Source organism: Anser anser (genome assembly GCF_964211835.1).
Source record: "Anser anser genome assembly, chromosome: 20".
In the NCBI taxonomy this organism is placed as follows: Eukaryota; Metazoa; Chordata; class Aves; order Anseriformes; family Anatidae; genus Anser; species Anser anser.
The window spans coordinates 784,638-799,279 of NC_139741.1; the positions used below are offsets into that span (position 1 = coordinate 784,638).

At 63.3% G+C, this 14,642-nt stretch overlaps 2 protein-coding genes across 6 annotated transcripts in view; both read left to right on the top strand.

Annotated features, from left to right (window-relative positions):
- Positions 1-2,318: 2,318 nt before the first annotated feature.
- The window catches only part of CLUH (clustered mitochondria homolog), a 35,652-nt gene continuing 23,328 nt past the window's right edge, over positions 2,319-14,642 (top strand). Inside the window, exons 1-5 of the mRNA XM_083805874.1 lie at positions 2,319-2,525; positions 12,294-12,490; positions 13,608-13,779; positions 13,930-14,073; positions 14,281-14,408. Of these exons, the coding sequence (XP_083662000.1) occupies positions 2,411-2,525; positions 12,294-12,490; positions 13,608-13,779; positions 13,930-14,073; positions 14,281-14,408 (756 nt within the window). The 5' untranslated portion in view covers positions 2,319-2,410. The remainder of the gene's footprint in view (positions 2,526-12,293; positions 12,491-13,607; positions 13,780-13,929; positions 14,074-14,280; positions 14,409-14,642) is intronic.
- Positions 3,209-10,499, top strand: LOC310884309 (uncharacterized protein). 5 transcript variants are annotated; one of them, XM_083805915.1, is made up of 5 exons: positions 3,209-5,427; positions 5,658-6,008; positions 6,112-6,724; positions 7,037-7,256; positions 7,446-10,499. In XM_083805915.1, exon 5 carries the CDS (start codon positions 9,289-9,291, stop codon positions 10,075-10,077), a length of 789 nt encoding a protein of 262 aa, XP_083662041.1. In that variant the 5' UTR covers positions 3,209-5,427; positions 5,658-6,008; positions 6,112-6,724; positions 7,037-7,256; positions 7,446-9,288; the 3' UTR covers positions 10,078-10,499. The 5 variants fall into 5 exon arrangements, with proteins under 5 accessions (XP_083662041.1, XP_083662039.1, XP_083662040.1 ...); XM_083805913.1 differs by having other exon boundaries at positions 3,209-6,008; XM_083805914.1 differs by having other exon boundaries at positions 6,112-7,256.

The window sequence follows — 14,642 nt, forward strand, 5'->3', positions numbered from 1 at the left end:
AGAAAAATAATTAGGGTCAAAGCAGCTAGGGCAAGATGTGCATCAGCAGGGCTGTGCGGGTGGGCCGGCCGGCGCTGAGGCCGCGCTGGGGACATGCCACCCACCAGTGGTGCCAGTGCCGTCCTGCGCAGCAAAGCCCAGCACACCTCCGCTGCCGGTGCCCTGCTTGCTCCCCGGTGAGGCAGTGAGCCTGCACGGGCTCGGCTCCTAACCTGCCGTGCTGCAAACCGCCTGGTAGAGCACTCCCTGATGACATCTGCCCCGCTGGCATGGGGACCTGCCCCTCTCCTGCACTGCACTGTGCAGAGCTGTGGTGGCTGGGCCTAATCCTATTGCCCTGGAGAATTTTCAGCCTGAGGCAGAGCTTGAGGCCTTCCACAAACTGCCTTACTGCACAGGAAATCACACGCAGGGCACAGCTGATACATGGGGATCTGCAGTGTGGGAGCATGGGGGTGACTTCTCCTGGTTGCCCTGAAAAGCTGAAGGCGCAGCAAGAAATGTGATCTCTGAAGAGAGAGCGATGGTCAGGGATTACTCTCCTCTGCACAACGCGTCTCAATGCACGAGTTACCCAAAACGAGCTGCCGGGAGGCAGAAGCGTGAAACTGTGGTGGTGCTGCCCTGGCTGACGCTCCCCACTGGGAAGCTTAATGGGCAGCACACCAACAAACTTCCATTTTGGGGCGTAGGTGAACATCTCAGGGGCCCTGCTCTGCTCGGTGCCCAGAGGCCACCCACCAGACGCAATGAGCCAATTTGGCAGTAATGACGCTGCCGCCTCCTCTCTGCACGCCTGCTCTTGTTGCTCCGCTGCGCTGCCTGTTGCTGAGCGCCGCTGGGGAGGTGAACAAGGGGAGAGAAAACCTCCTCCTGTCCGCAGGCTGCCTCGCTCCCGCTGGGTGCCATCAGCCACGCCGGGCTGCGGGGCCTCCCCGCCGGGCCGAGCAGGAGCAGCCCCGAGCTGATCGGCGCGGAGCGCTCACGTGCAGGCTCTCCTCCGCCCCATGCGCTCCGTAAAAGCACAGAGATGAAAGTGCCGCGTCTCCTCACCAGTTAAAACCTGCCCTTTGCTCCCAAACGCCAAGTTTCTCTGTTTGCTCCCTCTCCAATGGCGCTGCGCAGGGCTGGCGCTGCAGCGATGCCCTTCACATGCCAGCCGAGAGCCCCCGGCCCGGCGAAGCTGCCCGGAGCCCCCAGCAGTGCCCCGAGGGGCCGGTGCCCGTGGGCAGGGGACACAGAGCACGGCACTTTGTGTCTGCACCGTAACGAGTCCCCGCATCTCACCCCCTTCGTTCACCTTTGGGTCAGAACGGGGCAGCAGAGCTGCAGGCGTGAGCATGGCGGTGCAACCAGCACAAAAACAAACGTCATTTAAAATCCTAAGGGTGCAGTGAGGCCTCCTGCCTCTTTCCTAGGAATTTCAGCTTCCAAAACACGATCCGCTTCCCTGTCCTTGCAATTAGAGCAGTAACGCGACCACAAAGCCCTGGGAACCCCCTGGATCTCTCTGTGTCTGCGTGCCCCGACACTTGCTCCCCCGGGGCAGGTGCTGAGCTGCAGCCTCAGCCCCGCTGGCCTCAGCGGGGGCATCGGGGCCCTGCGGGGCCGAGCCCCGGCCCTGCTCCCGGAGCGTTTCGAGGCCGTGCAGGGGCTGCCGGCGTCCCGGCCCCCGCTGGGGCTGCAGCAGGCTGCGGGGCGGCGGGCGAAGGGCCGGGCCCCTGGGCTCGGCACCCCTCGGCTCGGCACCCCCGGGCCCAGCACCCCCGGGCCCAGCACCCCCGGGCCCAGCACCCCGGCGCAGCTGCGGTCTGGCCGGAGCAGAGCCGTTCTCCGTGTGCGGCTCGGCGGCGAACAGCAGCGGGCTGTGCTCGCGCTGGGGTGAGCCGCTGTGCGGGACGGACGCCAGCGGTCTGACAAGCGCCGCTTTATTTGGGCGCGCGGTTTACTACACGACCCCATTACTCCCCAGGCCGACGTCCGCGGCTTTATTTTTTAACCCGGCGCCTCCCAGAACGCCTGCTCGGGGCGCCCGGAGGCCGCAGCGCGGGGCCGCACCGCACGGCTCGCGGCAGGAACCTGCCCCTTCCCTCGCGCACAGCCCCAAACCCGGCCGCAGCCGCGCTTCCCTCCGGCGGCAGCGCCGCGCCACGGGGCCTGACCGTGCTGCCGGGGCACGGGCCGGGGGGGGGCTCAGGGGCCCTGCCCGCCGCCCGCTCCCGGCCGGGCCCGGGCCGGGGCCTGCGCGGGGGCCGGGGCCGGGCCCGGGCCCGTGGCGTTTCGCGGCGCGGCCCCTTTAAGGCGCGGCGGCGCGGGGCCGGGCCGCACGGCGCGGCGGGGCCGCGGCACCACGTGGGCCGAGCGGCGCTGTCCTTCGCGGCGGGCGCGGCGGGCACGGCGCGGGGCGCCCATGGTGATCAAGGCGGACGAGATGCCGCCGGCCGCCGTGCCGGCCGCGCAGGGCGCCGAGCAGCAGGAACCGGGGCCCCGCGGCAGGAGGCCGGCCGAGGCCGAGCAGCGCCCCGGTAAGGGGGCGCCGGGCCGGGCCTGGCGGGGGCGCGGGGCCGCGGGGCCGGGCCTGGCGGCGCCGGGACGGGACGGGACGGGACGGGACGGGACGGGACGGGGGCGCCGCTCCCCCCGCGGCCGGGGCGGGCGCGGGGAAGGGGCCCGGGGCTGTGGCGGCCCGGCCCGGCCGGCCCCGCTCGGTGCGGGCGGGGGGCGCAGTGCCCGCCCCGCCGTGTCCCGGCCGCCGGCTCCGCTCCCCGCGGCGGGGCCGGGTCCCGGGGCCGCCCCGGCGGCGGCTGCGAGCGAGCGGCCCCGGGGGCGGCGGGGGGCGAGGCCCGGGCCGCTGCGGGGCCGCCGCGCCGCGGGGGGGGGCGCTCGGGGCCGGGGGCCGCGGCGGGGCCGCGCGGCGGGGCTCGGCGCTGCCGGGCTCGGGCCCGGGCGGGCCGCGGGGGCCGGGCGGCGGCGGGGGCGGCCGGGCCCTGCCCGCGGCGGCGCGGGGAGCCCCGGCCCCGTGAAGGTCACCTTCAGCGGGACGCGGCGCGGCGCGGCCGCGGGGGGGCCGGGGGCGGCCGCTGAGGGCCCCGCGCTCCGGCCGGGGGAGGCCGCGGGGCCGGGCGGGCCCTGCTCGGGCGCTCCCCGGGGCCCCGCCGCGGAGGAGCCCGGGCCGGGGCCGGCCCCGCTCGGGGGAGGCCGCCGGGGCCCGTCCGGCAGCGCCCGGCCCCGGCCTGCCCGCGGCCCTGCTGCCGGCCGGGGCCCGGGGCCTGGCTCGGCCGCACCGGGCTGCTGCAGCCTCGCCTCCCGCCTGGGCCGCGGCACCGGCGGCCTCCGTCTGCCGGAGGGAGCTTCTCCGGGCGGCTCTCTGCGGGCCGCCAGCCACGGGCACGGTGCGTGCACCTCCGGCCTGCTCGCTGGTGCCCGCGTTCCCAGGCACCGGCAGCCGCTTCGGCGATGGGCGAGGGGCAGGGGAGGCCTTGTGGAAACTGAAATGCAAGAATCGCCAGCGCAGCAGGGAACGCTCAAGCACGAGCGCTTGTTTTTTCCTGGGAAGGGCAGACGGCGCACGGGAGGCTTTGCCTGAAAGCAACGTGTTTTAACTCCTGGCAGGCTGCTGTAGCTTGACATCAGGGAGGCCGGGTGGCCGCGTGTGGGATGAGGCGCGGCCCTCCTGGCCCTGTCCTGTGTCCTGCTCCTGTCCCAGGTCCTGTGCCCTGTCCCCGCGGGGGCTGCGGGCCCGGCTGTGTCGGGCTCCGGGGGGTCTGGGATTTCCTGAGCGTGGTGCGGTTTGTCTCCAAGGAGTTACTGTCCTGAGCACTGCTCTCGGGCTCAGCCTGTTTCTCTGATCTTGTATCTTACAAGAGAAGGGTAAAAACCCGGTGCTCCGGGGCTGCCCTTCGTCGTGGCTGAGAGAGCCCCTCACACTGACCGAGCGAGTGACCTGCCGAGTGACCTGCCGCTTCCTCCCTCCCCTGTTTTTATGGTGGCGAGGTGAATTTTTGAAGTTTGTCACCTAAAGCAAAGTTCATTGGCGTTTGAGCAGGCTGGCAGTAATTCAAGTGTGTGGGGAATGCAGCGCTGAGAGCCTCCCCCCCCCCCCCGCACTGTTTTTTTTTTGTTTTTTAATGGGTGCCAAGTGTGCAGCTCCAGCAACTGGGTTAAAAAGTTACGCCGCGTAATCCCTGCTGTTCAAAGTGTGAGCTGATTGCTGGGGGAGGGAGGGAGGGAGGCGGAAAAATCCTCCCCGTGTTAGCGCGATGAAGCTGGCAGGCGCCCGGGGTTCTGTGGGGAGGGGGGGCCTGCAGCCGGTCGCCCCCACCCTGGTGCAGGGGGCTGTCGGCATCGGCAGTGCCGGCTCGTGCTTCCCAGGCCTCTCCGCAGGGGCCGGCCAGCGCCCGGTTCTGCGCGCCCACCGCTGCCTGCCCGCGGCTCCGGTCCGGGCGTGCTGCGCTGCCCGAAGGAGGCACTCGCTGCGGCCTTGCTGTGGGCAGGCTCCTCGCGGGCTCCTCGCTGAGGAAACGCGTTCTGTGATGGTAGGCATCGAGACCCGAGGAGTGCCCTCGCCTCTTAAAGGGCGAGAGGGCTGCCGGCTGCTTCTCTCCACCTCCAAGCTAGACACCAGTGCCGGGGCTGCTCTCTCCTTCTGAGAGCAGAAACACAGAAGCGTGAACGCTTTAGCTACCTGTAGGGACTGCTGTCAGGGGCAGTTACGGGTTAAGTTACCTTTCTTGTTAACTAGCACAAGATCAAAAGGCAGCAGTTGTGTGCAGCGTTTTTGGATTATTTCTGTTTCTGCAGTTGTCATTGCCTTAGAACAAGCTCGTCTTGTGCAGGTTCAGTGGTGTGTCTGCTTGGTGTAAAATCCTTTTCATCATTGCCTCGCCTGAAGATCTGCTGTTTCTAACTAGGTCCCTCTGTCTCTGTTCTTCCCCGTCCCCCCATGTATTTGTCCACCTTTTCTGTTGCAGGGGTGGAGAACGAAGGTATTGATGGGAAAGCTGCTGTGGAGGCGAGCGTAGTTGTCCGTTGGTGACAAGGTCAGAGCGCTGATTGTTAATCTGGGGATCTGCTGTGGCTGTCAGGTCGCTTGACCTTGGAGGTTTGCTGGTGTTTTGGGAAGGACTGAACTGCTGGCGGCTGGGTTTTCTAACGTGCGGTTGTAACAGACTTCAGAGGGAGAGCTGGAGGAAGAAATCTGCAAGAATCTCCTGCAAGAGAAATCTGCTCAGCGCTGCAGGGTTAAGGAAAGGCCCATGACAAACACGGCACCCGAGCGGCAGGCTGGGGAGGGACCCCCGAGGGGATGATGCCCGGAGCCGCTCTGCCCGCGGGATGGCTGTCGAGGTGCCCCTTGCAGACCTGGAAGCTCGCTGCCCTGCCCAGGCAGCCTTGCTCCTGGGTTTCCTAGCTGAAGAGTGGAAGTAGGTCAGGAACATGCACGCAGAGAAATGCAGCCGCGTACCTGCCTTATGCCCAGTGACAACAGCTTTGCGTTGCGGAGAGCTGTTTGTCTTAGCCGTCTGTAAATGACTAAACTTGGCAGCGCTCCGTTTGCCTCCTCGCGTTGCGCTCTGTCGGTTGTACTAGAAAGCTGTTGTTTCTAGAAGCTTTGAAAGGTCTGAAGTTCATGCGTTTTTCTATTTGCATTTGAGAAGTAAAACCAGTCCACGGGAGCAGGACTCGCACGGAGCGCGGCTGTTCCCAGGGCGGCGGTGCCGATGCCTCTTGGAAGCGGGCGGCTCTCCTGCTGCTGCTGGGCTCCTGCTGCTGCTGGGCTCCGGCTGGGGCAGCCCCGAGGGGAAGGGCCGGTGGGGCAGTGCAGCAACTGGTTCCGTACGTCCCAGTAACGTTGAAGTTAATGGGGCCTTTCTGAAACAAAGCGTTGCTGCCCAGCTCGGTGCTTCTGTCTTGGAGCCCGATGATCTGTTGGTCGGCTGCATGCAGAGTTTATTGGGGTAGTTACCTGTCCTGGGCTCCTGGTGTTTCAGTAGTTTCCTGAAACTAAGGTACACACCAGAATAAAATACACGTGCTTGGGGAAATACTGACTTACTCCTGGCATGTCTGAAATGGGGTTGCTTTGACCAGCTCTTCTCTCTGGGAATCCAGCAGGCGGTTTCACAGCGCTACGGACGGTTTGGTTGGTGTCGATCTTTGCCCTTTGTCCAGTCTTTGCTCCCGGTTCCTGTGGTGCTTGAGGAGCACGTTGCTGCAGCAGTCACCTCACCAGCTAGTTTCAGAACTAAGTTTCCAAAGCTTTGGCTGGACAGAAGGCATACGAATGGGCTTAAGCCTAGTTCCCAGGCGCGGAGAGCGAGCGCGGGTACTGCAGCTGCCAGATGCAGGGCACGAGGTCCTGCTGGCTTGGAGCGCCCGAGCCAGCCGCTGGGGGACCCCGGGAGCGCCCTGGGGCGCAGCTGCAGTGCAGATGTCCCAGCTTCAGGAGAATACAAAAAGCCACAGACTCTTGAGTAGACTGGAATGTGGCTGATGTTGTTTAGGTCTATGCAGCCAGACTTGGCTGTGGGTGCGCAGGGCTGAGCAGTGTCCCCGCTTACTCCCCGTGGGGCGGGTGGTCCCCGTGGGGCCGCAGAGCAGCGGGGCCGGGGCCATCGTCGAAGGCAGCCACAAAGTGCAGCCTGCTGCTGTCCCCGTGCCAGCCAAACCTGGGTGTTGAGAAGCCGCTGAAAAATAAGGGCAGTGCTTACAGCTCTTCCCACAGGTGGGTTAAAGCCAATTTGAGTTTAATGACGGCTGGAGAGCAGCTATAAGCTTCACTGTGGGCTCTTATTAAAAGAAGTGCTTGTTGTGCTAAAGGAGCACCGAAAGTTTCTGGGAAGCTGTGGTTTCCTCTGCGGGGATGTGGGAGGCACATCTGTGCCGTGTCCCATCTCCCTGGCAGGCTGTCCTACCGAGACCTTTCCACTAGGGCTCTCTGCGATGCTAACGGCTATTAATTTAGTCAATTTATTTGGGTTCAGGAAGCTATTTGTTTAATTTATTGTTAGGCTAAAATTTAATTTGCATTCGCTAGACCAGCAGCGGCCTTCGCGTGCTGAAGCTAGCACGTGCTGCGCTGCGCTTCCTTCGGCTTAGGTGGAGGCAGTGCCGCTCAGCTGCGTGGCACCCGAACGCGCCTCCTGCCCTGCTCGCAGCGCTGCCCAGCAGAAGCCCCGCGTGCTGGCCTCGCCACGCTCCTGCAGCTGCTGCAGCCTGCGCTCGGCGCTCCTGGCAGTGTCAGCACTCCGCAGGAGGTGGGAAGATGGGAGTGGGAGGGGTGCGTGTAATCCCGTCTGAGTATGGGTGGCTTAGCTTTTCTGCCTGGTGTGCCTCCCAAGCACAGGGCATGCTGGCAGTCTTATTTCCACATCCTAAAATCCCATTGCGCCACTAGTGCAGGCTGGTGCTGTATTGCTTTTTCTTAATTTCTTTTATCGCTGCAGATCATCGCATGTGAACCATTGCACAGCGTCAGCCACCCATCTGACCCGGCCTCCTCCTCGGAGAAACGGGTGTCTCCAGCTGATGAGCACAATAGCTGCTTCATTAGGCTGGGTTTATGTGACTATTAAAGGGAAAAGTAAACTTTGTTTAAGCATAAATAGCGCCATTAAACTTAGTGATCTAATTAATTGCAGCAAATTGTACTTCAGTTGATCTGCTTTAAAACGAAACTGAATTTGGGCTCGTCTTCACTCGAACCTCAGCTGCTGCTCCAAGGGGAGCCGAGGCTGCCGGGCACCTGGATGGTGCTGCGGTCTGCAGGTGAGGAGAGGGTTGAAGCTGTCAGAGCATTAAACTCCTTCAAAAACCATCAGGAGAAACTTTTGGTTTAGATGCCGATGTAACCTGACACCCGATCCTCGCTCCCGAGGACAGGAGAGACCTCTTGCTACCAGGGATTTCAAGGTTACCCTTCTCCTGCGCTGTGAAATTGGCAGAGAGCAGCTCTAACGAGAAGAGAACACCAGCCCTAACCGGGACTCTGCTGTTTTCTGGGATGGTAACTCCCCGCGCTCACGTGAATTCGAGTGGGAGAGATTCTTCTTCTGTTTCCTCTCTCTGTTCTTTAAAGAGAAGAACAGAAGCTAGCCAGGGGTTTGGCTTGCACCGGAGAGCTCTCGGTCTGCTTTTCAACCCTTGGCAGGTTGGCTGCCGGAGCACGAGGCTCTGGGGCAGCTTCCAGCCTTCCCAGGGCCTCCTTCGGAGACGAGTCTCCTTGTCCGGGTGTTGGCGCTGGGCAGGTGGTTACGCGGGCTCTGTAGTCCTGATTTCATTCTGGTTTTGAGTTTTTTTTTCTTTTTCTACTCGGGCTGTGGCACTTTTCTTCCTCTCGGTGGAGATGTGGGCTCCTTCCCGCACGTGCAGCGCCGCCGTGCGCACGGCAGGCTTGTGCGTGATGGTGGCGGTGCTGGCTGGGTGCGCGCAGGGGCCGCGGGTTTCACCAGCGCTTGTCGCTTGCACAAGTCTCGGGCTCTGTAATCCCTGCACCGGTTGTTGGATTTACTGAAATAACAGAGAGGAGTGGTTTGAGGGGAGCTGTCCGTGTGGTTTTTTGGCTTGTTTGGTACAATGGAGCAGCGTGAGAGGACAGAAAATGTGTCTGGGAACGCCTTGGTAGTTGCTGCCCAGGCCCTTTATGCCTGCCTGCTCAGTATGGGCGGCCGTGCCCAGCCGAGGCGGCCACAGAGAGTGCCCTCCTTGTAATTCAACGCGTCTCGCCTCCCTACGAGTTTGGCAGAGCTGGGGAGCTCTAACGCTTGTCCCATGCTGCACTGGTTCAGCACTTGATACCGGCCGTCTATTTATAACGAGCTCGGGGACCGAAGCGATCGGGCGAGCGTCTGCTCTTAGAGAGCGCCTGCAGCGCCTGGGGGGTGCGTGCACGGCCGGAGGCTCGCGGGCTCGCTGCCGGGGCGCCGGGCAGAGCCGGGAGCGTTCAGCGGCTGCCGCGGGGCGAAGATGTGCGGCGGGTGAAGGTCACTGAGCGGGACGTCGGGAGAGCTGCTGCCAGGCCAGCAGCAGAGCCTGCGCAGGAGGCGCGGGCGTGTGCTCCGGCACCCCCGGGATGCGGAGCTGAGCCCCGCACTGGTCCTGTGCCCCCTCTCACCTCGGGACCACGTAAGAAGGTTCTTCGGAGAGTCTGCAAACGTGAACGGACCCGAACCAGGGAGGGTGAGCAAGAATTCGCCTTGTGGGGACTTAAATATATGTGTGCAAAAAGGCATTTGCAGACAAAACTAACTTTTCCGATCCAGTGTTGTGTGAGCCAGGCTGCTTATAATCATGGGGAACAGCGTTTTTGTGAACTGCTGCAGGCATGTCACCGACCTCATCTTCCAGACACGCAGCTTTAGCTCGCCCGATGAGCGGTCGCCGCTCTTACCAAAGCCTCCCACGAGCCGCGCCGGCTCCCCCGACGTGCCGGAAGCTTCCCGGGGCGCCGTGCCATACCCCGACGTCATCCCCAGTGCGGCGGCGGTGGGAAGCCTGCAGAAACGTGCCGAACGCATCCAGGACTCGCCCGAGGCCAAGGGCGAAGAAGCAGCAGTGACGGCCTGCGATAACAGCTGCTGGGAAGCTGGCGGTGGTGCTGCCGGCCCGCCCCGGCGGCCAGGGGCGTCGCGTGCCGCAGCCGTCCTTCCAGCCGACCTTGAGGAAGGGCCGGCGGGGCCGTTAGATCGCGCCGCGCCGCTTGAGGCCTGCCAGAGCCACGTGAAACCTGAGGACGGCGGCTCGGCCGCGGGGCCCGGCGCGGCCCGTGCTGTGCTTCCCCCCGGCCCGCGGCCTGGCCCCGGCCGCTGCGCGGAGCCAGCAGGCGGGGGGAGAAGCCCCCGCGTCCGGCAGACGGTCACACCGCCCGGGCTCTGCGGGGAGAAGGCGTCCGGGAGCAGGGACGCGAGCGCTGGCGCTGCGCAGAGTGACCGCGCCGCAGGCCCCGGCGGCGGGCTGAGCGGGGGCCCCGGCCCTGTGGAGCTCGTGCTGCCCTGCAGGCAGCCCCAGAAGAGGAGGAAGAAGAGGAAGCTCCCGCCTCTAGGTGCTCGCTGGAGTGGTGCTCTGCTGGGCTTCGTGTAGCTGGAGCCCCTCCACACCCGTGGCGGTGTCAGGGTGGCTGCGTACGGTCGTGGGATGGGGGGGGAGGAAGGAGGGAGGGGACACAGGTTCTGTTTTCACTCGCAGCAGGATGAGGGTGAGGAAGGGGGCCGGGGCCCAGCTGGGCCGGCTGTTGTCCCTTCCCCGGCTTCCTGGGCACAAGCAGCTGGGCTCGCTGCTGCTTGGGTCTCAAGGTTAAAGCCTGGCCTCCGTGGCACTGCGGTGTCGCTCAGTCCCTGTGTGGCGGCCGAGCTGGGTCTCAGTCGCTGGCTCTCGGCGTAGCTGGTGGCTTGCCGGGGGTGCTGCAGTGACGCTGACGTGGGGCTGCCCGGCTGCTGTTTCGGTGCCTCGTTTGCTGTTTGTGCCTCTGCCGTGCCGCCGGAGGCGTTCAGGCCTCGCAGCAAGGAGGCCGTGTGGGGCTCTCGGCGCCTCGAAGTGCCTGTGGGGAGGGAAGGGCAGGACCTGTGCCCGTGAATGGAACCGGAGCTCACAGGCAGAAACACATTCCCTTGGTACTGTCACTTCTCCCACCCTCTGTGCCAGGCTGCTTTGCTGCAACATCTGTCATCAGGAAGCTAGTGACTGACTTTGGTTTAGAAGATTTATGTGACCACTAATTAGTTATTAACAAAAACTCCCCACGGTCCGTCATACTGACCCCGTCCCGTTGTGTGCAGTCAGCAATATTCAGACGCAGATGCAAATCCCGGTTCGTGCCGGGGCTGTCTGCCTGGCTCACGAGGTGCCCACCACATCTGTAGGCTCCCTATAAATAGGAAGCGTGACTGTCACCTTGGCACGTACTCGCCGTGCAGGTGCAAGGATGAAACGTAATCCTCCTGCTCAGCCTTTGCACCGGGCTGAATGCAGCTCAGGCGAGTGCACGTTTGTTGCTCCCCATGAAGCAGTGCCCGGGCCACCTCCTCCTCTCCTGGGCTTAGCCCGTTCTCCTGACACTTTAATCTTGTGTGCGCTCGGGAGCAGGGATGAGAACACGGCGTTACGGCTCAGTGCTCGCTGCCCGCAGCACGGCCCTGGGGCACCGAGCGTCGCCGCGTGCTGCGGGCACGCTCACCTGGCTGCTGCGAGTTGGGGTTGAAACAAAACATGCTGTTTTCATCAAAATGTGTCTGATCTGTAAAACCCAACTGAAAAAGCATCGCTGGTGTTAAAGCAGAGTGTTTACCTGCCAGACGACCGCTCTTCCTTTGGTTCAGGTTTGGCTTCTTGTTCCCAGACTTGGGGCAGCGCTGGCTGTCAGAGCTGGCAGGAGGGCGGCGCGGCGCGCCCCGCAGCCTCGGGCGCTCCCCCGGCTCCGGGCAGCGCTGACCCCAGGAGCCTCTCGAGGCCGTTCCCACGGCTGTACTCGGGGGGGGGCGGCTGTGCTGAGACCTGCGCGGGTCGGAGGGGCCCTGCTCCCCGGGCCATAGCGGGCAGCCCTCCCATGGCACCAGCTGGAGCTCGCCCTGCCCGCACCTCGGCGCAGCGACGTGCTGGTCCCTGCCCAGCTCGGTGGGTCCGGGCTGTGCCAGGAGACCTGCGGCTTCCTAGACCGTATCTGCTCCCTGCTGCTCTCCACCTGGCTGACAAAGAGAGCAAACCCTCGTGGGAGTGGGCAGGGAGGTGTGGGGTGCTCCCCATCCCGGGGGTGCATCCGTCTAAACGCGTGCTGGGGATGTCGTCACCTGCCTCGACTACAAGTGCTGAGGCAGAGCCTCGCTGGCGCCCCGGGGCCGCTGTGAGGCGTTCTGGGGGCACAGGGCGGCTGGGCGCGGGGGGTGGGAGCGCCTGGTGCCGGGGAGCAGCCCGGCAGCCCCCCCCCGCCGAGCAGCGCGCCAGGAGGAGCGCTGGGAGCTGCGCGACGTGTTGGTGCAGGGGTTACAGCTGCCTGCGGGCTGCAGGGCGCCACACCCCCGCTTCTTTTAATTAAGAGGCTTCTTAAGACTAAGCCGAACGCGTTGTACACTGACCCATCCTTCCTGCTTTCCTTCCCGCCCCTCCGCACGGGGTTTGTGGAAGATGCAAACCCTGCAGGGAGCGAGAGCGCGCTAATTGTGCTGAGGGGCAGGAGGGCAGGGCCCGGCACACCTACCTCTAGTAAACACCACTTGCAGGATGAAACGTTTGCGTGGCCGGAGCACGGCGGTGTCATTGGAACCGGTCTCCCCCGCGTGCTCTAAACCCCCCTCTCCCCGCAGAGCACCCGTCTGGCACGGCACTCATGAACGGCAGTGCGCCGCACGAGAGCCTCAGGGGCGAGAAGGACGCCAGGCAGAACGGCCACGAGGAGCCCGACGCGGGGGAAGATGGGAACGACCAGGAGGTCATTGTCATACAGGACACGGGATTCACCGTCAAGATCTGCGCGCCGGGGATAGAGCCCTTCTCGCTGCAGGTACCGGCCTCCCTTCAGCCGGCTGGGGGGGGGGTACGGGAGGCGACGGGGGCAGGGGCAGCTCGGCAAGGGGGAGCTGCCCCTCATCGTTCTCCACGGGGCTCGGATCCGAGCACAGGGGAAGTGGCGTTCCCACTGCTGGGCTGTTCTGAAGGAGGGAGGTGTAAACATGACTTCTGGGCCTGACTCCGGAAGGGGAAACCTCTCGCCTCTCAGAGGTTTTGGCACGATGCACCTCCTGGCTGCGCTGGGTTTGGCACAGCGACACGCGCTCGCGCTGCTCGGGGAGCTCGGGCACCTGCCTGGGGCTCACGGAGCGATGCAGCCTCCCCTTCCCCTCCCCTTCCCCTCCCCGAGAGCTCTGCTGGATGCGGCACGGCATCACGTGGGCGGCAACACGTGCTGCCAGATGAGGACAGGCTTTGACATGCCTGGCCGATACTCTGATTTAGCTCGATACTGCACTGAAAACCACTTGGACGAAGCATTTTTCATTCCAGGGGGAGGCATTTTGAGCCTAAACCCGGGGGGAAGCTCCCCAAGACCAGCAGAGAGTGCAGTGAAGTGACGTTCCCTCTGGAACTAGCTGTGTTTCAGCCCAGCTTCTTTCTTTCTCTAAATCTCTTCGGCTGTTAGTTTTAATAGGCTAATAATAGCAGCCCATGCTGTTTACAGCAGCTTATGTAAACTGCCCTGAGTCCTCATAGCTCAAGAGCAGCGTCGGTGGTGCTGGAGCCAGAGCAGGCGGCAGGAGCGCAGCCCTGGCGCGTGAGCCGGGGCGGTTCCTGTGTGTCAGGAGCCGCGTGCCCGGGGGCAGACCGAGCGGAGGAAGCGGTCTGTCCTCCGCTTGTGTCGTTCAGAGCCTCGCCACAAACACGCGGTGGGGATGGCTGAGGGACGAGCCCCTGGGTTCCCCCCGCGTTCGGTTCCTTGGCTGCGCTCCAGCCCTGCCCTGTGCTCAGCGCAGCACCAGGCTGCGACGCCTCTGGGTGCCCAGCCTGGGGGTTGGAGCTGGGGCGGCTCGCCCTGCCACAGGGGTCTGCGTCCTCCGGCAGGGATGGAAGCAGCCTTCCGACAGCTGGCTGACAATAACTGCCTGCGTTGTTGCCTTCTTAAGGTCTCTCCTCAAGAGATGGTGCAAGAGATCCACCAAGTCTTGATGGACCGAGAAGATACCTGCCACCGGACCTGCTTCTCTCTGCAGCTTGATGGCAACGTCCTCGATAACTTCGCTGAGCTGAAAACTATTGAGGGACTGCAGGAGGGCTCGCTGCTAAAGGTGGTGGAAGGCAAGTTCCTTCAGACTTCGGGAGGGAACAAGCAGGGAGTGGTTTTGGCTACCTGGCAGCGCTTCCCTGTTGTTCCTTTTTGAGACTTGTCTGCTACAGTAGTAAGCAACTGTGTAATTCCAGTTCATTTCCTCCCTTTCTGTTTATCAGAGCCGTACACAGTGCGAGAAGCCAGGATACATGTGCGTCACATACGGGACCTTCTGAAGAGTCTTGACCCATCAGATGCTTTCAATGGCGTGGACTGTAACTCACTGTCATTCCTGAGCGTCTTCACTGAAGGAGACCTGGGAGGTAAGGGGCAAAAAGGCTTCCCTAGTGCGGTCAGTTTTCATTCCCCTGACTCCTTGCTTCATTAAAACACGTTGTGACGATCAGCTGTCCCGCCTCATTCGGGAGTGCAGAGAAACTCTCTGAGCACTTCTTTACTCCTGCTTGAATAATTACTGGAGGATGAAGTGTTGTCTTGCAGCACTGACTTTCTGTGTGTCTCTGCTCCAGACAGTGGAAAACGGAAGAAAAAAGGTACCGAAATGGAACAAATTGACTGCACCCCTCCTGAACATATCCTGCCAGGTAGCAAAGAGAGACCCCTGTGTGCCCTTCAGCCCCAGAACAGAGACTGGAAGGTAGAGTTCTCCTGTGTGCTCGAAATGGCTATCAACACGTACCTCGCAGCAAAGTGGTGTTCAGGAATTGGGAGCTGCACTGAAGGTGGACTTTGGGATTTGCTCTGCTTGATGCTTAATGAGTGCTGGAATAGCACTGCTTAGCCAAGAGAATAAAGTCCAGGAGCTTGTGTGCAAAGCACTGGACACGGTCTGGACATCCGCAGAGCACAAAGTGGCCGGCCGTGTTGGGGA